Source organism: Pseudorca crassidens, chromosome 17, assembly GCF_039906515.1.
Source record: "Pseudorca crassidens isolate mPseCra1 chromosome 17, mPseCra1.hap1, whole genome shotgun sequence".
In the NCBI taxonomy this organism is placed as follows: domain Eukaryota; kingdom Metazoa; phylum Chordata; class Mammalia; order Artiodactyla; family Delphinidae; genus Pseudorca; species Pseudorca crassidens.
The window spans coordinates 23,337,841-23,360,791 of NC_090312.1; the positions used below are offsets into that span (position 1 = coordinate 23,337,841).

Sequence of the window (22,951 nt, forward strand, 5' to 3'; positions counted from 1 at the left end):
TGGAATTAGCTTGGCTTCATATTTCTGGACATATTTCATGGTAATTTGATGTTTTCAGAGTCTTCCAAAAATGGCACTAATCTTTATGGTTCTACATGATAGTAATTCATGCTTTGTACTAGTTTTAGATTATAAATCTTTTGCTATAGCCTTTACTTCAGGGAGGGTCTTTCCTGTGTCTTGGATGAGGATTTAATTTTACACTCTGCCAAACTGGACCAGAGTTGGGTCACACTGATGGTTGCAGAGATGTACTACTGAAAAGGCAACATAATTGCAAATGAAACTTTGGAAATAAAATTTTAAAAATTGATTTAAAAAGAAGTCAATGTGAGTGTAAGTACTAGGGACACCAGAATGACCTTGGTGTGGACCAATAAAGCATTCCTTACTGCGTTTAAAGAAAATCATAATTTATGAAAGCATTTAGTAGTAATTTAGATTTCCACTTTTATTAAAACTGGCATACCTTTTTGATCTACCCCTTCTGTGTTAGCTTAAGGCATATGTGAGATAAAAAAAAAAAAAACCCTACCATTTCAAATAGAATGAAATGCAGAACGGACTCTTAAGTAATGTATTCATTTCATTTTAGCAATTTTAGTATAGTTGAAACGGACAATCAGCTTGAGAAAGTGTATTAGTTTCTGTTACAGTCTGTAGATTTTTATTGTATTATTAGGCCAGTGATTTCAAAACATGTTAGGTTTAATATTAACCTTCTTTAGGAATGATTAGAAGAAGTACCTGAGAACTAATGAAATCTCATCACACTTATTTGGCCTCCTCAATCCCTGAAAATATCAATCATTTTTATCAACTCAGTAGCTGCAGCACATTTGTTCTAGACCTCTCTTTTGACCTAGTGCCAATTAAGAAAGACGGGCGGAGGGGTTTTAAATAACAAGTAGTGAATATATTTTGCAATACTTGTAAGAAGGATCAGAAGAGAAATTTCCAAGTGCTTTAAAAACGTCAGAATGGCAATCTTTTCACTTTAAGGGAGATAAAGAAGAACTCTTAAAAAGCCAGTTTCATCTTTGTAAAGCTCTCAAAATTCCATCTTACTTTGTGAATTTCCACAAATAGAATGATTTCTGTGGTGCAGCAAATTAAGCCAACATAGTTATTATGCATGAAAGCTACATGCTTTGAACTGCTGTCTTATTAAAGATCATTTCACTGGCTTGTGTCAGATACATTCTGCTGTCAAACTATGATTGGAAAGCAAATACGTGTTTTAGATAAAAGGGTTAGAAGTGAATAATGTCAGTATGTGAAATGGTGTTTTATAATTAGCGAGGAATATGATGTTAATACCTGGATTTCCGGCCGGGGTTTCAGTTTGTTCACTCTGGGGACAACTTCTGAGGGAAGCTGATCTGGGCTGTCAGGAAGGCTCTAAAACGAAGATTACTAAGGGCCTATAGTTTGGAAGAATTCAGATTTTTAAACACACTTCCATTTCCCCCAAACAGTTATTTGTTAGGTTCCTAGTTATTTATAGTAAAGTTTATGTTTGGGTAGAACGAGCTGGACACTTTTCCTGGGCAGTGATTTTAGAAATAAAACAGATGTGGGAGCTGAGTTTGAACTAATAGAACTAGAAATAAAACAGCTGATCCTAGACTCTGCTGTCTCCTAAATCCTCGCAGCAGTGCCCAGTAAAGAAGACAGAAATGGTAGGAAATCGCACGGAGGGAGATAATCTTGTTAAAATCAATTTTTTTTTTCAAAGAGAAATAATATGGCTAAAAATAGAAAACAGGGATCTATGGAAAAAGTGACTGATTCTTTCGAAGAAACAATTGGAGAGAGAAAAGAAGCCTAAAGAGAGTTAACTTTCTTCAGTTTGGGAAAAGCACACTAAATGTACTTTAGGCCAAATGTTAATCTTGAATACTTTACACACACACCAGATGTTGATGCAGAAACATGTCTGAAGATAAATAACTTATTAATATTTTTATGCTGAAATAAATATCAGGCAGCTTTGCTATATGCGTACATTGAATAAAAGCGCATATGAAGTCCCCCTTTTTCACCCGCATATGTTTGTGTTGCTGAAATGCCGTTTGAGAGGTTCTTTCCTGCATGTGAGCTGTGTGGAGACTAAAAGCTGTGGGAAGTAAAATGCTGACTTCAGAATTTCTTTAATGCAGTTTTGTCAGAAATTGATAGCAAGTTAATGGCTTGTGTGTATTCTGATAAAGATGTTGGTAAATACGGGGATTAAAGACAAATAATCATTCCATTCCAGGAATTATTGATACCAATCTGTAATTTAAGCTAGTTGAAGTAATAGATGAGCGATTCATTAATCTTTTTCAATTAAACTTTTTTTTTTTTTTTTTAACATTCAGGACAGTTGGTGGTTAATGATAGATTTATGACATTTTAGGCCAAGAAAAAAGGAACAGAAGCCAGAAGTAGAGGACTTAAGAACTCTGTGGCTTTGATCTGTATTTTGGTTTGGCATGGATGGTTTTAAATAATTCAAACTGACTTGAGTGCAAACATGAGATATACGGTTGGGGAAAAAGAAATAATTTAAACAAATTTTAAGATTTCTAGTTCCAAGTTCAGATTATTTGACCTGTATTGAAGTTAATATAGGAAGTTTTGACATGCTTTTACTGACGGTATCCACTTCTGTGTAAGTTTTATTACACATCATGAAGTCAAAGAATTACAAATTTGTAAAAATAGTGTCAAACAACGTTTCTTTGTACTTCATAATCGACAAAGCCCCGGCCAGATAATGGAGGTCATTTTAAAGGGCCATCATAAAATCTGGACGGTCATTTCTGAGTCTGTTGAATTCAGATCCCTCACACACCATGAGGTAGCATACCCAGCCCTGGAATCAGAAGAGACACAGACCTTTACCAAGAAAAAATAAGGAAAAATATAATGGCTAGCTTAGGACTCATTGACTTGGCCCGGATGTTAGTTTCTCAATTTTTAAATTTCCCCTGCGTGTTTTATCAATTATTGTGCTTAAAGTTTTAAAAAGAATGGCTGTGGCATGGTGGCTAAGCCCTTCATGCAATTTTTACTACCTGTATTCAGCCCTTGAGGCTCACGTATAGACTGATAATAGGACAAGAGATTGAGTTCTTCAGAAAGTAATTACAGCCTCTTTCTTTCTAATCTGCTTTATCATGCTTATATTTAAACCATCGCTGAACGGAGGCCTGCATTGTTAAACTCGGACTTTGCTGTTTCATTAGGGCTTAATGTGTGGTGCATTAGGGTGTTTGCATCATCTTTATGGGGGAGCTCTTAGCCCTCAGATCAAGTTATAAAAGTCGGAGTCTTGTCAAGTTGTGCTTCCCACGGGAAAGTGTTTAAGCTAGCCCAAGTTTATAAATGCTCACAATGTATATGGTGCCTTTTCATATTAGGAAACCTTTCCTGTTATTCTGCATTATTCAGGCCTCTAAGAAGGGAGCTACAGGATGCCAGCTATTAAATTCATTTTGGCCCTGAATGAAATTTTAAGGTTAACAGAAGAATCTCAGTGATTGTCTTGTGTTTGAGCTAGGAGCACTGAGTTTCTGTTTTATAAATATTTTTTATCAGAGTTGCACAATATGTCATGTTAGAAGCAGGAAGAACAGATTTTTTGAGCTAGGAAGTCATCTTTTGTGTTTGTATTTTCAATATATTTAAGTCCATGAGCTTTATAGATTCTTAACATGTGCCCGTACATTCATGTGAACGGGGGGTTACAGTTTGGTCTGGAAAAAAAGGAAAATCCAGAGAACATTCATCTCGTTTTGGTCTATTTTGAATTTTCTTGAATTTTAACCTCCAAATATTTATTTTTTGCCTCGCCGTTTCCTTTGATCCTGGAGCAGGAGGGAAGCTGTAGATCTTAGCAGGTTCTGTTGCTTTGTTCTTCTGAGTTGAGGACAATTGCTCTTTAGAAACGCTGGTGAATGAGACTTGAATCACTTCAGACTCTCTCTAGAGTATGGAATGTTTGGCATATGAACCCGTACTTATTTTCAGGACTGTGTCTCTTTAACAAGTAATAAAGTGTGCAAAATAAAACATATGCTCACCCTAAGGCCATAAAAGCAAAGCAATGTTCTGGCATTTACCAGGTTATTTTCATCATGAAGATAGGCGAGCTTTATAATGTAGCCACCCGGATGGAATAGTTTGACCATCTTCATTAATCCTTTTACCTGCATGATGGTTAAATCTCCATTTGGCTTTGTTACAAGAGGGTCAGTATGATAAATGTCAGTCCCTCTTTGATTTTCAGTCTATTTGCCATCGTTTAGAAAACATGTATCACTTTCTTGAATATCCGTATTTCTCTCTAAGCAGAATGTTTAGAAGAAGGAATCATGGTTATCAGTGCATTCAATCGAATTTAGCATTATTCAACTCAATAAAAATTTTATCTCCACATGGCATGTTCTGCTAACCATATCACGTCAGCAGATTATTCAGTGCTTTTTGTTTCTTGGGTCATTGTAATTATAGCATATGTACAGCTGTTGGAAACACGGATACATAAGTAGTATGCTAACTCCAGGAAAGTGGGAAAAAAGAGCAGTTCTCTTTCATTTTCTGATTTCCTTCCTGGAGTCTGTGTCTGAAAATCGTTAGACCATAGACCTCTTGAATTCTTCATCATATGATTCTAAAGTTTAAAGTCAATGTTATGCATGTTTAGAATATCAGAGAAGACCGTGTTTAATTTTAATTGGAAATCAAATATGAAATTTATTTTTCTGTATTACTTTAAATATTATCTATCCTTCTTTTATTTTTTAGCTTCCATAATCAAAATTACACATATGTCCTGTTTTTTCCCCCAATTTTGGATTCAGTCCTAATAAGAGTTAGCATTTATTAAGGGTTTCTTACGTGTATATGTAGATCTAAGCTCTTTACGTGTATTAATTAACTCATCTTCATAAAAACCTTTGAAGTTGACACTACTATTATGTCCATTTTAAAAAATGAGGAAACAGACATAGAGGGATGAAAGTAACCTGCCCAAGCTCACAGAGTTGAAGTGGGGTAAAGGGGGTGTAAACCAGGGTCAATAGGCTACAGAATGTTGTCTTCACAACCACCATAATATATGGCCTTCCCAGTTGTAAGACTGAGTTTACTGCAACTAGAAAAGCAACGGAAGACAGACCAGCCGCATGTAAGGGAGCTGATATAAGACTGGTACACCAGGGCTGTTTGATGCATACTCTGTGAATTGCATTGAATTTGGGGACTTCAGTGATTTCTTTGAGATGATCTCTTATCCAAACCCTGGAGTGTAATGCTGCCTTATTTGAGCTTACTAGCTTATAATTGAAATCATTGAAAAGAGAATTAATTTTGCTGATTTGTCTTTTCTTAATTACTGTGATTCATTTTCACTGGTACTTTGGCTGCAGAAACTAGTTCTGATAGAGTGCATAAGGGCCAAATTTTGATTTTATCAATTAAGGATGAAATGTTTTATCCCCACATTAAGGGACACGTCATCCATGTATTTGATTTACTTCATAGCCCCCTTGTTTGAAGGACTTCGTTTTAGGATTTTATGATTCAGTAGATGGTCTGAGCATCGTATTCCCCTCTTTTGATTACTAGGCACAATTTAGGTTGGTTTTTCTATGAAGATTCAGTGTTAAGGAGATGCACCCAGCTTCCATTTATGTTCTCCAAGGCTGGGTGATTAAGGTTTTACTCTTTGCCTTTGAGTAAGTAATGGAATGGGTGTGGAGGCAGAGGAACTCAGAATACTTTTAGACTGTCTAACTTGAGTGTACTCATTCCCCAGCCATGCTCAGAGCTGTGTGAGGTCCCCAGATGCTGAAAGTGAAGAAACTGGGGACTACCATGAGGGGCTTGAGAATTCAAAGAGAGTCTAATTGTCCAGCCATTCTCCTTTAATATTTAGATGACCTGTTGATGTAAGATAAAGAACACCTGCATTCTTTCATGAGTCCAGTAACATATTGGGAATCTTAATAATTAACAGTCGTTTGTTCTGAGACCTGTTTTGCCAGCTGATGGGCAGGTAGCTCCACCTCGATATTCCAACTGGCATCTCCAAGTCGACGTGTGTAGAAGTAAAGTTGTTAGTTCCTTCCCTAAAACAACTTTGTGTTCCTCTCCTTTTTTCTAGACTCCCATTTTCAAGTCAGTCAGGCCGGAAATGTCAGTTCTCCTGGATGTCTTTCTGATTTGTATCTCTCTCCAAACAATGGAGTGATTTGTCCTGGCTTTCCTTCTATATTCTTTCCCTGGCACCACCCTTTTTTGTTTTTTTTAATTTATTTTATTTTATTATTTATTTTTGGCTGCGCTGGGTTTTTGTTACTGCGTGTGGGCTTTCTCTAGTCGCGGCGAGCGTGCAGACTTCTCGTTGCAGTGGCTTCTCTTGTTGTGGAGCATGGGCTCTAGGCGCATGGGCTTCAGTAGTTGTGGCACGTGGGTTCAGTTGTTGTGGCTCGTAGGCTCTAGAGCACAGGCTCAGTAGTTGTGGTGCACGGGTTTAGTTGCTCCACGGCATGTGGGATCTTCCCGGACCAGGGCTCGAACCCATGTCCCCTGCATTGGCAGGTGGATTCTTAACCAATGCGCCACCAGAGAGGTCCTGCCCCGCCCCCGCCCCGCCAGTGGCACCACCCTTAATGTTTACTTAGTAAATTCTTAGTGGCTTATTTACTTATTTACTTTCTGTTCCCTTCTGTTCTTTCTCTTCTCATCTGCTCTCCCTTCCTTCCTCCCCCTTCTTGCCTTCCTTTGGTTTCTGTTTCTTTCTGTTCTTTTTCCTCCCTGCTTCCTCTTTATCCTTCCTTTCCTCCATCTCTTCTCTTACCCATCCTCCTTCCCTCCCTTCCTTCCTTTCTTTAATTTTTAAAAATTTCACTTAGAGATCTGTCTTCCTGTGTTCTTTAGGAAGTATAGGTCTACTTTCTATAAAAAAAGTAGATCGTTTTAATTATACTTGTGTAAGTCAGTGTAGACTGTCCATTAAGACATCACTTTTCCAAATTCTCTCTCACCCCCGAACTTCCTCCACATTTCCTGAAAGCAACTTGCACTGTTTCATCCTCATTTATGCTTTACTCATTTTGTTTCCTGCACCTGAGAAACCTTTCTGAGATCACTGCCTTTGAGGCTCATCCCAAATGCCAACTCATCTGTCCACAGCTCAGTTGTCACCTCCTTCCGGAAGTCTTTGTGGACCAGTCGGTGTAAGTTAGGGGCTTTTCCTCTGTGTGGTCATGGAACTTGGTACAGCTTTCAGCAGAAGCACATATTCCACTGTTGTCATCTATTTACCTGGGAACTTTATGCACTAAAATGCAGACACGTTGGGGGTTTGGGACTTTGTCATTTCCTTGTGTCTCCCAGTGCTTGGCACATAGTAAGCATGCCACAAATCTCCCTTCCCTGGAGGAAGGATGTTCCACAGTGATTCAACTCTGTTTTCTCATTAAGACCCTCTTTAGAACAAACATGCAATTATTATTTATCTCCATTATGAGCCAGCGGCCATGGCAGATCAGCTGGAGGAGAGGACCGCTGTGGATAACGTACTCAGTCTTATCATCCACTTGCACTGCATTTTCAGTTTTCTTTTGCATATTTTCCCCTAAAAGATTACCTTCTAAATTAGTGAGACTGACTTTAAGGTTTACCCGTTTTCTATCTGTCCAAATACCAAATAACCATAGAAAATTAGATTGATATTATGCTGAGTAAAATAAGAAAACCAGTTTGGGATAGACTGTTTATTATTGTAATACAAAACATTTATTATAAAAATGTAGATAATTAAGGATAAGCAGTATTTTATCCTTATATTTGCACCTCTACCAATTTAGGTTTTGCCCTCACCCCCCAAAAAATTAGCTGGCTCTTATAAATCCAATGACAAAGATGTATATGGGATTTATACCAGCGACACAAAGAATAGGCTATGATAGCATGTGACTGAGCTGACTGCCGTTTAATTAGATTTGTTATTGAAATTTTTAAATACTTAATTTCCATCAAAGATACATCGTTGAGGCACACCCTATATTCTGCAGTGTGTTTTAAAGAACTGTGCAATGCGGAAACATTCCCTATGTAGATTAGCACATAGATTCTGGATTTAGTTATTTTCAGCCAAGATTGGCCCTGACAGATTTCTTCACGTTATTTGTGACTTCAGTATTTGAACAGTGATTTTTAACAACTTAGTTTTTTACAGTCGTGGTTTGACTTTTTTTGACGATCAGCCTGTAACCTCAAGTCCTTTTAAATTAGTACCCTCCTAATTGTCTCTGTTGCTATCAATTACAGTCCTTGAGTATGAACCACATCTGAGGAAGAGTTTGTGTTTAGTTCAAACAACTCTTTTTGTTCCATTGAAAATAAGTACATTTGCTAAAGTGTCATTTTAAGAGTTCTGAGGCTTTAGAAGATCTTTCCCTGTGACATATTCTTTTAGATCCTATTCTTACTAGGTTTTGTTCCATATTATTAGGAGGAAAGAGCTAAATTGAGGTTAAAGACCTTGAAAAAAAGCCAACCTTTTATATTTTTAACTTCTATAGTGAAACATTTTTGTGAAAAGCCATATGTAGATAAATTATAAATGAAACGCATGGAACAAACTACATGGAAGGAAGAGTTTTTAGAACTGAGGTTAAAATAGAATAAAAAGACATCACAGTGCTCAATCAGTGAAAAACAACTTAAAATTTGTTCTTTTTCATGCCTTAACAGGTATCTTGGGTGTTCCTGTATAGCTCTAATTCACAAGCGAATGACCCCATAGTCGTTTGTTTTTGGGTTGAAAGATGCAATTTGTCTTGTTTTTTGAAGAAACCCATATGTCAGGTTGAGTCAATGATAATAGGGCCGTGAATTAGTATAGCTCCCATAGCCCAAGTAAGTGGGAGATTTCACATCTCCAATAACTAGTTCATTCATTCAACCAAAGTGTATTGAGCTCCTGCTTACTTCCAAAGATGAATGTAATACCATTCCTTCAGTCCAAGAAGGAATGTAAATGAAAGCATTAGCTTAGTAACAACAGAACTGAACTTTTACGTTTACAGCTAAGAATACTAGGGGTGACAAGTATTTGAATTTGACTTTACCACTTCCCCTTCTGTTTAGTCTTTTCATTTCATTGGTGGGAGAAATTCAGAGATAGTTCATTTTATTAAATAATAGTCCCATTCGTGTGAATCATACTGTAGAGTGTGCTCTGATATGGTATTCACCAGCTACGTGGGGCTATTTAAATTCCAATTCATTAAAACTAAATTTATGAAAAATTCATAAAAATGACAAATAATTAAAAACAATCACTTCTTCAGTTGCACTAGCTCTGTTGCAAGTGTTCAGTAGCACTTCGCTAGTGGCCGCTGTACTGGACAGTGTGGACTACAGAACATTTACCGTCAATTCAGGAGTTCTGTTGGCCAGCAGTCATGTAGACTTTTGCAAGTCACTTTTTGGATGCATTCTCTCACGTTATCCTCACGATAATCCTATAAAATGGCAAAGTGTACAATATTATTTATAGCCACAAAGATGATGAAACTGAGGTGCCAGAAGGTTAAATAGTGTGTCTTTCTACAGGATTTAACTTGAGAACTTCCCTTGGGAGCAAACAAATGCAAGTAAAGATACATACAAATAAATAAAGGATTTTACCTACAAATTTTTTTTTTTGTGTGTGGTACGCGGGCCTCTCCCCTTGCAGAGTACAGGCTCCGGACGCGCAGGCTCAGCAGCCATGGCTTACAGGCCTAGCTGCTCCACGGCATGTGGGATCCTCCCAGACAAGGGCACGAACCTTTGTCCCCTGCCTCGGCAGGCAGACTCCCAACCACTGCGCCACCAGGGAAGCCCACCTACAAATTTTGATCTTAAAGTATAAGTAATTTAAAAGCAGAGTTGTGGTCTAGGTTTTCGCTGTTGTATCCTGATGTCTGTCACAGAGATTGGCACAAGCTAAATAACCAGTAGCTACTAAGTAGATGAATGAATAGGTGTAATTTTTAGTCCAAACGGAATTTGCAGTTAAATGGGAATTTTTAAATGTGGATATCTGTATCAAAGGCACTACTGGATTATGGGTTTTCATTAAAGTTCTGGTTAGCAAAAGAAGAAAGACTGAAGTTTATATTCTTTGTTCTGCTTGTGATCTCTTTTTAGTATAGCCATAGCTAGGGAATAAGTTTTTCTATTCCTTGCTGGGTTCAGCCGTTTGGAAAGTTAGAAATAATTCTCTGAATGTGTGGGTGCTGTTTCCTGGCAATAAGATTAAATAAACTGTTGCTGCAAAACATTGATTTTGCATTAACTGTTCTTGCTGTGTATTTGGGTTTAACCTAGAAAAGAATTGTTTTAAGTCAGCATTCGTGGGTCATGAACATGAAATGGGTATGGTTTAGTCTTAGGTATCGTGTCCTAAAATAATAAATTATATTTATTTCAGAATTCAGTTAAATGATATATTGTACAACAGTCATATTTCACCATGACTTAAGGTACATCTCTCATAGACATAGCATAGAAATGGCCACAAATGTAACCTTAAAACCCTATTTTGGAAAGAGAAAAGGAATAGAACGCTGAGTAATTATGTTTTCCAAAGTTGGCTTTTATAATATGTAAGATGTGTAATTCTAATACTATATTAGCTTTTAATAATATGTAATACTAATATGATTAACTGCTGTTTACCAGGAAGGCAAATAGATAATCTGTACAAGTGTCAGTATTTTTGTTCTTGCCGTTAAGTTAGATCCTTGTGTTATTTGGTTGCTTGGTTGGTTTTTGAAAGGGCAGGGGGGGAGTCTGAAGGCACTTTTCAGCATAAAGTACATAACCATTAAAAGCATCCTAAACAATGGAGTTGGCTAAACACACAACCTTTAGACACATAGACACTGCCAACTTTAAAGATTTAATTCAGTTTTCATAGTAGCTTAGTTAATCCCAGACCAAAATGATTTATTGGCAGTTTTTGGTATGAAATGTTCTCTTCACCTGATACTAGTCTTTCTTAGCATGGATTTTCTGACTCTTAAAGTTGATGTCAAATACTGGAAGGGATGTTGTGATGCTTTAAATTCCCTTCAAAATCATAAGTTTAGGGCTTTTTTAAGACTGTATGTGCTCTTTGCTCGGCCCTCTCAGTGTGGACATGGAACGTGAGGCCTGAAGATTGCAAAATCAAAGAAACAGTGATGATGTGTCATGGTTTCTCAGGAATCCCCGTTCTACAAGCAGAAGTTAAAAACATTTTCTATTAAGGAAACTCAGCAGCTCTGAAGCAATGTGGTAGCTCAGAGAAGCAAATTTCCATTTCTGGAGTTTGTACACTAGCTTTCTTTGCTCACGTTAGAGAAGGTTGGGATAGTTCTGAATTTGCTCCTTTTGATTCAAGTTGAAGTTCCTGAACCAAGTACCTGAGTAGGTGGCATCCCATTGAAAGGTTCATTTTGTTTTTGAAAACAAGGTTCTTCTCACCTCTAGCGAATTGGGAAATGGATGAATTTTGCAATATTATGCATTACATTTCAGTGCAGATTTTATTTGCTTTGGTCACTAAAGTGTGAGGTTAGAATGGTGTTAGACTTACCTTGTGTAGTCTGACTTTGACATCCTTTACACCAATGATTAATTGTCAGGTTCCTGCCTAGGAGGGTGCCCCCATTCTTGCCCTTCTGCTTTAGATAATGCTCTGCTGTCAACAGACTGAAATCTGGGTGTTTGCCATGGTGAATATAGACACTGTTTAAAGTGGAACATTGTCATCCTTCGATTAACGGCTGTGGGAGAACTTCATAATTTATTAATCTTAATGTATAGTAAATGAGCTGTTGATGTGTTCATGCACATTGCCTCCAACTGTAATATTGGAAGTAAGTTTAAAGGTGGCCCCCAGTGAGGAAGCTGTTGGCCAGAGAGGTTAAGTAATTTGATCCAGGTCACACCTCTCTTTAAGTGACAGAACGGACTTCAATCTTAGTCCTGTATAGTAGAGAACAACTGTGTCTCTCAGTGCGCTAAAGGAATATTATTTGCATATTAAGGAGAATCTTTTAAATGATTTTGAGATGCTCGAGACTTTCCTCATGGAGTGATTTGGATGTGAGCGGTGATCACACATGTCATTTTTGAGCAGCTGTGGAAGAAGAACACGATTATGCCACGTGCTTAATCTGTTGCATCTGGTTGCTGGAAAAATTCAAAAATTCCCTGATTGTTGAAAGAGGAAATTTCTCCCCCTTTGGAGCATTTCTGTCAAAAACTCTCCTAAACAGTGAATTTTGGCTGCTGGATGCTAGCACTTAGTCATGCTGCCTGATGTGGTTCTTCACCCAGAGAAGAGGTTTAGATAAAATGCCCCTTGAAGGCCTTCATTGCCCTAACACTATACACAATTTTATAATTTTGGATAGAAGACAGAGCTCTGGTGATTTTTATGGTGAAATTATTTTATTTTGGCCCTTGACTGTCCCCATGACCCGCTCATGGGAGGGGCTGAGTCTTTTCTATGAGACAGAGCCTTAATCAAATAAAGCCCTGGAAGGTTTTCTTTATTTCATTTGTCCTAGATGAGGAAACATTTTAAACTCCTCACATCGACCCTCCTTCACCAAGATCTCAAGCCCACCGATGATTTCATTTTACTTTCAGTCTAATTGTGCGTTCTCGGGCTTTAACCATAAGCCATTTTGTGTGGTCATTTAGCACCTTTATTTTACCCAAAAGATAGACTTCATCTTTGCAGCCTTACTGCTGTAGGTACTGAACAGAGGATTTCCTTGGAGGACGCCTGCGTTGAGTAATCTCTGAGCAGCTGCCCCTGGTTTTGATGGCAACCCTTAGCTTTGTGAGAAGAAATCCCACGTGATTTGGCTGCTTCCGCGGGCACGGGATTTGAAGGAGACAGTAGTAAAACCTCTTTAATTGGAAGTCTTCTTCGTAGTTTTTTTTTTTTTTAAAGTATATATTATTAAATCCTTTGCATTAGTTATAGTACTTTTATAACTTACCTTCATCAGGTACTTTGGCCAAAAATTTTTGCATAATGAGCCTCTCATAGAGTTGCTGTTGCGTAATGAAGAGTGAATTTCTTTGGCTCTGATTATTCAAGTGATTTCATAATAAGCAGAAGTACTATTGTATTTTTGGATGTGGGATACTTGGCAGTGTCACCTCCTCCCTCCCACAAAAAGCACTGAATTAATGATACCTTTAAAGTAACATCCATTTCTTCCATGCCAGGTTACTTCAGGTGGAACATTCATTGGCATTGGACGGAAAACACCAGACTGCCAAGGAAACACCAAGTACTTCCGCTGTAAATTCTGCAATTTCACTTATATGGGCAACTCATCAACGGAACTAGAACAACATTTTCTTCAGACTCACCCGAACAAAATAAAAGCTTCTCTCCCCTCCTCTGAGGGTGCAAAACCTTCGGAGAAGAACTCTAACAAATCCATCCCTGCACTTCGGTCCAGTGATTCCGGAGACTTGGGAAAGTGGCAGGACAAGATGACAGTCAAGGCAGGAGATGACACGCCTGTTGGTTACTCGGTGCCCATCAAACCCCTTGATTCAAGACAGAATGGTACAGAGGCCACCAGTTACTACTGGTGTAAATTTTGTAGTTTCAGCTGCGAGTCATCAAGCTCACTTAAGCTACTAGAACATTATGGCAAGCAGCATGGAGGAGCACAGTCAGGTGGCCTTAACCCAGAATTGAATGACAAGCTGTCCAGGGGCTCTGTCATTAATCAGAATGATCTAGCCAAAAGTGCAGAAGGGGAGCCAATGACCAAGGCAGACAAGGGCTCTAGTGGGGCAAAGAAGAAGGACTTCTCCAGCAAGGGAGCAGAGGATAATATGGTCACGAGCTACAATTGTCAGTTTTGCGACTTCAGATATTCCAAAAGCCATGGCCCCGACGTTATTGTCGTGGGGCCACTTCTCCGTCATTATCAACAGCTCCATAACATTCATAAGTGTACCATTAAACACTGTCCCTTCTGTCCCAGAGGCCTTTGCAGCCCAGAAAAGCACCTTGGAGAAATTACTTATCCATTTGCTTGTAGGAAAAGTAATTGCTCCCACTGTGCGCTCTTGCTTTTGCACTTGTCTCCGGGGGCGGCCGGAAGCTCAAGAGTCAAACACCAGTGCCACCAATGTTCCTTCTCCACCCCCGACGTGGACGTGCTCCTCTTTCATTACGAGAGCGTGCATGAGTCCCAAGCATCGGACGTCAAACAAGAAGGCAATCACCTGCAAGGATCGGATGGGCAGCCGGCTGTCAAGGAAAGCAAAGAACACTCATGTACCAAATGTGATTTCATTACCCAGGTGGAAGAAGAGATTTCCCGACACTACAGGTAAGCCGTACGGGGGAAAAATAGTGAGAAAATGATAGAAAGTATCCAGAGGGCTGACCCAAGAATTTTGGGGAGTGATTGTGGTGACCTTGGGCAGTTATAGAACAAGATCATGTTCTGTAAGATCATAGACTGCAGATTCTATATTGGTAGATGTGATAACCACAGATTTTAATTTGGTCACTTGTTTCAAACTGTTTCCTCTTATGATTCATACCTGTTTTATACCATCTACTGAATATATTTTAAAATTCTCAGTGATGCTGGTAATGTTGCTGGTTTTACCGCAATTCATTTGTCTGTCCTTGCTAAGTATGACCCCACATCCCATGATTTTTGGTGGAGCGGCTTCCAAATGAAAGATGCCGCTATAATATGTACTATTCTCTATTCCAACTGGGAAACAATCCGCTTGAGAACATGTTGCTCGTTTTTCTTTTAAAATGAAATTGGACATTCTTCTAGTTTTAAAAAATTAAGCAACATCCTTGTTTTGCGTACAGACAGTAATGTGAAGCAGAGAACTCTGTAATATGTGTGACTTTGGGTTTCTGTACACTCTGAGCGAGTAAACCTGCTTACGTTGTTTCAGATTCGTAAATAGATGTAAGGTGTGTTACTGTTTTCCTTCTGCTTTCATCTTATTCTTGTTATAAACATTAACTTTCCCAATTAATCTTTCATACTTTCTAGAGATGAGTTTAGAATACATATCTTTTTTTTTTTTTTTTGCGGTAGGCGGGCCTCTCACTGTTGTGGCCTCTCCCGTTGCGGAGCACAGGCTCCAGACACGTAAGCTCAGCGGCCATGGCTCATGGGCCCAGCCGCTCCACGGCATGTGGGATCTTCCCAGACCGGGACACGAACCCGTGTCCCCTGCAAAGGCAGGCAGACTCTCAAAAACTACGCCACCAGGGAAGCCCCAGAATACATATCTTTATTTCATTTATGTATTCATTTCTTAACTAATTAACTCCAAAAATACACATAGTGCCAGGCATTGATTATAAAATAGGAGAAAAGAACATAAACATAGTGCCCTTATGGAACTTATGATTTAGCAGAATCCTGGTAGCATAGTGCATTCAGTTATTACTTCCAGAGTATTGGGTACTCTTGTTATCATGCCTCTAAGCATCAAAGTCAAGAGCTTTATTTACTATTTTTAAGGGCTTTTCCATTTGCAGACTCAATATCCTAGTTTAAAAATCTGGTTATTTAAATTTTCACATCCCAAGATTTTAAATAGTTCCTCCCATTATTTTAAAAAGTTGTGTGTTGGTACCAGTGTGTGTCTGTTTTCTCAATCACCAGTAACGAAGCAGTTTATGTCCAGCAATAGGCTAACAATGTTACACGTTAATTTGAAGGGCATCCTAATGTTCACAGTGGATCTAAACGTTCAGAAAACACTTCCTTGAGATTTACACTGTTTAATTTATAAGGTCAGCCCTGGGAAAGACACAGTCCTGCGATCAAATATGTGTTCACACTTGCAGTGAGTGTTTCTGGCTCTTTTGATGTTAGCTGCATGCTTATTTATTTCTGGGGCAAGCAGACATTAGCTTCCTTCCGAACCTTGTTAGTATGTATACTGTGCATGTACATTTCTTAAGCGATGTAGAAATTAGATAACCCATTCTTTTTTTGAAGGAGGAGGCTTTTTTTAATCATGAAGAAATTAGCCAACACACACACACACACACACGCACACACACACACACACACACACGCACACGCACACACACACACACACACACACACACACACTGATGCATGTAGATACCAGATCCCTTGGATGAGTGGCTTTTTTTGAGGAAGCTGAGGCTATTGGTTGAAAACTTGGCTGGAAAAATAGAGATTCCATATGTTTTGGTTAAACAAACAAAATCTAAGAAATAAATATGAATAAAAATATTACTGAATAATCTCAGAGTTTAATTAATATTCAGTAATGAAAGTAAGCTCCAGAGGGAAGAGACTAGTTCTGTTTTGTTCATTGCTGTATCTGCACGATTTAGCATAGTAGTGCCAGGATGGGTAATAGGTGCTCATTGAGTACATTTAAATAAATGAGATCCCTGTGAGATTTTGACTTCACAGTAGTCATGAATAAGTCGAAATCTCCATGGTGAGTTTTAATTTAATCTTTGACTATTGTACGGTCTTGGAACCCTTCTGAGGACACACAAAATGGAAGTACATTTTGAACTTAAGTCAACCTTCTTAGTATTTTATTAGATTAAAAATAATTAGCAGCACTTGTCTCTAGGTCATTATAATCCTCTCGCACTTATTCTTAAAACCTGATGTAGTGTGTGTGATCCTAGGTCCTTTAAGTTGCTCTGCTTGAGTTCTTTTAGAAATATTTGAAATTTGGAGACTTAGTGTTTCAGGAGCCACAGCTTGGTAAGAAGTATAAAGAAACTCTACTGAAAGTTGAACAGTGGAGGCTCCAGGGATGTGAAAACAGATAGTCACATGAATGTTGAAAACTTAATCTGCTATCAAAGCACTTCCCCCAAATGCTACATTTTGAAGGTAGTGTAGGAGGAGAGAAATTTACCACATCACAATACTATCTTTCTAGTTAAATTTATATTTATTCATATTATTCATGTTGGGAAACTTTTACCACAATTCTGTTATTACTGGGGATTATATTCTAGGCTTTTGAATACTTTATGTACAAGACTTATAGTGTACTAAAAAAGACAGCACAAACGGAGAGCTGTACAATGTGTGAAATCATGTAGCTATAAAATAACTACAGCTAAGAAGCAAGAGAGTTGATTTAAAGCTATCAGAGAAAAACCTCAGTGTGGATTTCATTCCATGAGCATTTTCCTAAAGAACCAGTTTAACCTGAGTTGAACTGCCAACATTATCCACTTAGTAAGTGAAACTTGGCCAGTTCTCCTTTCTTTATGTTTCATATTTACTTATGATACCCCGTAGTTCACGTCATGACAGAATTGTTATATTCCACTCATGTTTGTTTCTCACACTCCATTTCTTTTATTATATATTATTTAATTAACTAGTGTACCCATTCTCTAATTGACTACCATTCTCCTAATCAACATTTTCAGTGTTATAACTTTGTGTTTCTGGAGTTGTGGGAGGAATACCTCCTTACAAAGCAACTATACCAGATAAAACATAATTTCTTAGTGACTTGTTAGACTTCCATGAATTAAGTGTAAGTTCTGAAGCTTTTCTCTTCACCCCTTCACCAAAAGTGAGCTAAACCCAGACTGGGGAGAGCAAGCAGGGAATGCAAGTTTTCATGGATGAAAAATGCTGACATTGATACTGCAGTTATATTGAGACTAAGCCCAGAGTCACTGGCAGAGAGAGGGCGTTGAATCCATGAGTTTCACTCTAAGCTGGCACCTTGAAGTTGGCTAATGTGATTCAACATTACTGCCTTCCTCTGACTCCTGTCAGAAGTAAACACAGATTTATCTCCAGGAAAATACTCCAGTTTTCACCTCCATGTTATGTATGGCTTCAGATAAACCTTATATGAGCTTCCACATTACAGCAGTTTACCATATGAGTGTGGATGTAAATCACTACATGTGAAATCAGTAGGAAAAGCAAATAATAGCTTTAGATACCCAGGAGCTTCAGATCAGCAGTTTTCATTTAGAAAATAATAATTAATAAATGTTTAAAGAAATGAAAATTACACTTATAAATTGATCAAGCTACATGAGACTATAAATAACCAGGAATATTCAAAAAAGAAACAATAGCATTTTTGAATGGACAATCTAATTATTGAAATTTAAAACATATGGATAAGTTAAGTAATATATTAGCAAATGAGTTAATCAGAAGTTAAATCTGAAGTTATTAGCCAGAATACTTAAGAGAGGGGAAGGGGATGGAAAATATCAAAAGTGGATATTAAGATATGAAAATACAAGAAGCTGTTCTGACATGCATCTAATTAGAGTCCCAGAAGAAAAGAATATTGAATGGAAGATAAGCAATCAATATTTGAGAAGATAATGGCAGATGAGTTCTTAAAACTGATGAAAGACATAAACACACAGGTACAAAATAGGATAGCTTATACTGAGCAGAATATGTAGATCTTCCTCGACTTATGATGGGTTTATGTCCCAATAAACCCAGTATAAATTGAAAATAATGTAGATCAAAAATGCATTTAATACAACTAACCTACTGAAATCATAGCTTAGCCTAGCCTAACTTAAATGTGCTCAGAACACTTGTACCCTATAGTTGAGAAAAATCTTTTAACACAAAGCCTATTTTATAATAAAGTGTTGACTATCTTATGTAATTTATTGAATACTGTACTGAAAGTGAAAACCAGAATGGTTGTCTGGGTACAGAATGGTTGTAAATGTATTGGTTTTTTCCCCTCCTGATCATGTGGCTGACTGGGAGCTGGGGTTCCCTTCTTCAACCCAGCATCATGAGAGAGTATCGTACCACGTATCCTGCGTATTATTAGCCCAGTAAAAGATCCAAATTCAAAATTCAAAGTACGGTTTCTACTGACTGCATATGGTTTTTGCACCATCCTAAGGTTGAAAGATTGTGAGTCGAACCATCATAAGTTGGGGGCCATCTGTACACAAATAAATTCAGTCATAGACATCTTGTAGTAAAAATTGAAATGCTAAGGCAGAGAGGTTCCTTAGAGCAGCTAAAGAGAAACAACAGCTCAACTATTCAAAAAAGACTATTAGGTTAACAGTAGACTTTTTATCAGCCACAATGGAAACCAGAAGACGGAGGAATACTATTCAGTTTTGAAGAAAAAAAAAAAAGTCAACCTAGGATTGCCTGCCTGTCAAAACTACCTTCCAAAAATAAGAGCAAAGACATTTTCACATAAACAAAGACCAGGGAACTGTGAGTAAGTCTCAACAGCCATAGCATGCCTAATTTATGCAGTTAAAAAGGGATAGACTGAGTTATTGGGCAACACTATTATGTGAGTTTGCAGGGAGATTGATCAGAATTAAGGTGTTCTAAAGTGCTTGAATTGTCTGGAGTTAGTGAGTTAGGACTTTGTTATGCATATTTTGATAACTTTAGGGATAACTAGTGAAAGAGTAGGAAATGAGTACATAACTTCCAAAGCTATAGAGGAGAAAAATGGACAACAAAATAAAGAACACCCATAAAATTCAATCTTTTTTTTAATGTATCCTTTTTTAGAGGATACGTGGGAAAAAGTAGACAAATAGAATTTTTAAAGGAAGATGGTAAAAAAAAAAGTCCAGATATCAAAAATCTTAATGAATCTGTGGGGGTTAAACTTTCCACTTAAAAGATATTATCAGACATATTAAAAAAAATTTAACTATAAGCTGTTTATAGGTTACACACTCAAAGCATAAGGCTATGGAGAGTTTGAAAGAGCAAAATAGACTAAATTATAGGCGTAAATATAAATGAAAGAACAATTGAGGTAGCTTTATTAATCTCATACAATTTAGACTAAGACAAAAAGCATATGCAGGAAAAGTCATTACTAATGATAAGAGGTTCAGTTCATCAGGGATATATAATAATTACAAATACGTAAAAATAAATACAAATAAATATATATGTAAAGCACAAATTGATCAAAAACTACAGGGAAAATATGACAAACCACAATCACAGTAGTACATTTTAGGAAACCTCCCTTATTAAAGGTTGAACAGAAAAATTTTTTTCAAAATATAAAATATTTGAGCAACAAATTAAGACACTTATTTATTTAGTTATTTATTTATCTTGGCAGTGCCATGTGGCTTGCAGGATCTCAGTTCCCTGACCAGGGATTGAACCTGGTCCACGGCAGTGAAAGCCCAGAATCCTAACCTCTAGGTCACCAGGGAACTCACTGTTCGTTTTTTTTTTTAAATTGATTTAATTAAAATACATAAATTCTACACCCAACAATTAGAGAATGCACATGTTTTTCAAGCAGATATAAAATGCTTATAAAATTTGATACATACTAAGCCAATAAGAAATAAGATTTCAGAAAAACAGTATTGGGCTTCCCTGGTGGTGCAGTGGTTGAGAGTCCGCCTGCCGATGCAGGGGATACGTGTTCGTGCCCCGGTCCGGGAAGATCCCACATGCCGCAGAGCAGCTGGGCCCGTGAGCCATGGCCACTGAGCCAGAGCGTCCAGAGCCTGTACTCTGCAATGGGAGAGGCCGGCGTACCAAAAAAAAAAAAAAAAAAAAAAAACAGTATCATATAGAACACACCCTTATACTCAGTGTAATTAAATCAGACGTCCATAGCAGGAAGATAAGGATAGATGAAATCACACAAGGCAAATATTAACCAAAGAAAACAATGAGGTCATTTTATTTATTCCAGGAAATATAGGTGTTAAGACAAAAAATATATAATGGATTAAAAAATGGATAAAAATTGCCAGTACGTATGATTTTATAAAGTGAATTTAGCAAATTCTGGCAATGTCAGATGCTCGTATTCCCAAAGACCATGTAATTTCACTCCTCAGAAGAAAACTTCTTGTATGGGAACACTAGGAAACGTGTGCAAAAATGTTCAAAGTAGTATTTTTTTAAAGAGCAAAACAACCGAAACAAAAATTAAAAAGCAAAACAAATAAGAAAAAAACCTCAACTATACATAAGAGGTTAGTTAAGTAACTTATAGATTTGTCATACAGTGGAATATTGTACAATAGTGAATTTGAATAAATGACAGTTGAATACAACATGGATGTCTTATAATTTTGACCGAATAAAAACAAATCAAAGACAACTATTTGTAGCTTCATACCATTTCATAGAAGTTCATAAAAGAAGTTCATAAAAACTAGCAAAACAAAACTGTATACATATATTCATACATATTTATATATGTATACACCATGTATATTTGTTACATTCATATACATATATTGAACTGTACCATAAACATTATTTTCCCTCTATAAATATATCATTCTTTCTTTCTCTGTATATATATATGTGTGTGTGTACATAGACTCTTTGTCACTCTGTATCTCTCCATATAAAGATAAAGAATATATATAAATATATCAATCATATTTTATGATCCTATGATTATGTTCATTTTCATTTTTTGCTAAACCTAGATATGAATGTATATATATGTACGTGTACATGTGTGCGATTAATATTACACGATAAAATTTTAAAAATGAGGCATCAATTCTCATCAATACACATATCCAATAAATATTTGAATAAATAGTCAACTTCCCTTATTATTAAAAAACTACTTGAAAATCAGTGATATAGTCATTATCTACCTAATTGACTAGAATGTGGAAAAATGTACACATTTTTTGGTAGTGTATGTGATGACAAGCATCTGTCTGTTTAGGGATTTATGAATGCGTTAAAATTTTTTAAACAGTGTTTGAATATTTTAGACATAAAATATATATCTCAGGCTAAAGGAAATAACAGTGGATGCAGTAGCTGATTAAATTAATGTAGCTACTGCACAATTTCTACCTTAAAAGAGCTCTGGGAAGGAACATGAACTGTGTGCTCTGCTAGTTCTGAAGAATAGATTTTATGATAAGCACTTAATTATCAGCACATCTGAAAAAGCTAAGTACACAGTGCATTAGTACAGAGTTTCTAAAAGGGTGAGTACCAAGATGGTTACATCTAGATTTGTGTATTTTATGTGTCGTGTTCTTTTAAACAATACCTAATAAATCAGTTGCCTGTAAAACCTTGAAATGGACATCATGGTTCAAGTTGAAAATTCCCATTGTGAGACAGAAAGTTACCCAAGGTGTTATAGTCCATCAAGAAAATAACCCACAATTGCACTACCTTTATTTGGATACATTATTTATTAGAAATTTCAGATTTAATGGTCCTGAAGACTTTGTATAGGACAGTTATCGAGTCATGGAATAAGATAAATTTTAGCCATGATTTACATTTCATATTATATAATTTATTTCTCTTTTCTTGTTTACTTTCTATTTCATGGGAAGATTTATTTTTCTGTTTTGAATGTTTGGTAGGGATATCTTCTTTTTGAAAGTGAATCATAAATTGAGATTTTTCAGCTATGACATTAGTTGTGTTTTCTTCTACCACGTGAAGGTGAAATCACCCCATGCCCTTCTAAAAGAACCCAGTTATTCCAAATAAGTAAATACTCATCAGATTATTTCAGTATAAAAATACAAGATGAGTGGATTGAATGGAATCTTATTCATTCAGAATTTCAGTTTTCCTTAGATTATATTTTGTAGACTACTCCTTTGCACTTGACTAAGGCTGAATATTAAATTTTCAGCTTTTAAAAGTTGATTATAGGTTACCCACCTATACATCTGTAATTCCTTTTCTGTTTTTGTCCCTCAAATACTCTTTTCAGATGCTTTTCATTCCAACATTCAACAGTGGCAGTGACCTCAAGTGCCACACCTGTAGACTCTTATGACACAAAAAATGACTAATTAGTTGTCACATATACTGAACTATATTTAAATTAAATCACTTCATTTACTCTTCCTTTGTGACAATTTATCTGT

General features: G+C 36.9%; 1 protein-coding gene across 17 annotated transcripts in view; it reads left to right on the forward strand.

Moving 5' to 3' along the window:
- Positions 1 to 22,951, forward strand: part of TRPS1 (transcriptional repressor GATA binding 1) — a 253,008-nt gene that overhangs the window by 49,060 nt on the left and 180,997 nt on the right. For all 17 annotated transcript variants that reach the window (XM_067711439.1, XM_067711441.1, XM_067711444.1 and 14 more), the window contains one exon: positions 13,279 to 14,405. In XM_067711439.1, the coding sequence (XP_067567540.1) occupies positions 13,279 to 14,405 (1,127 nt within the window). The remainder of the gene's footprint in view (positions 1 to 13,278; positions 14,406 to 22,951) is intronic.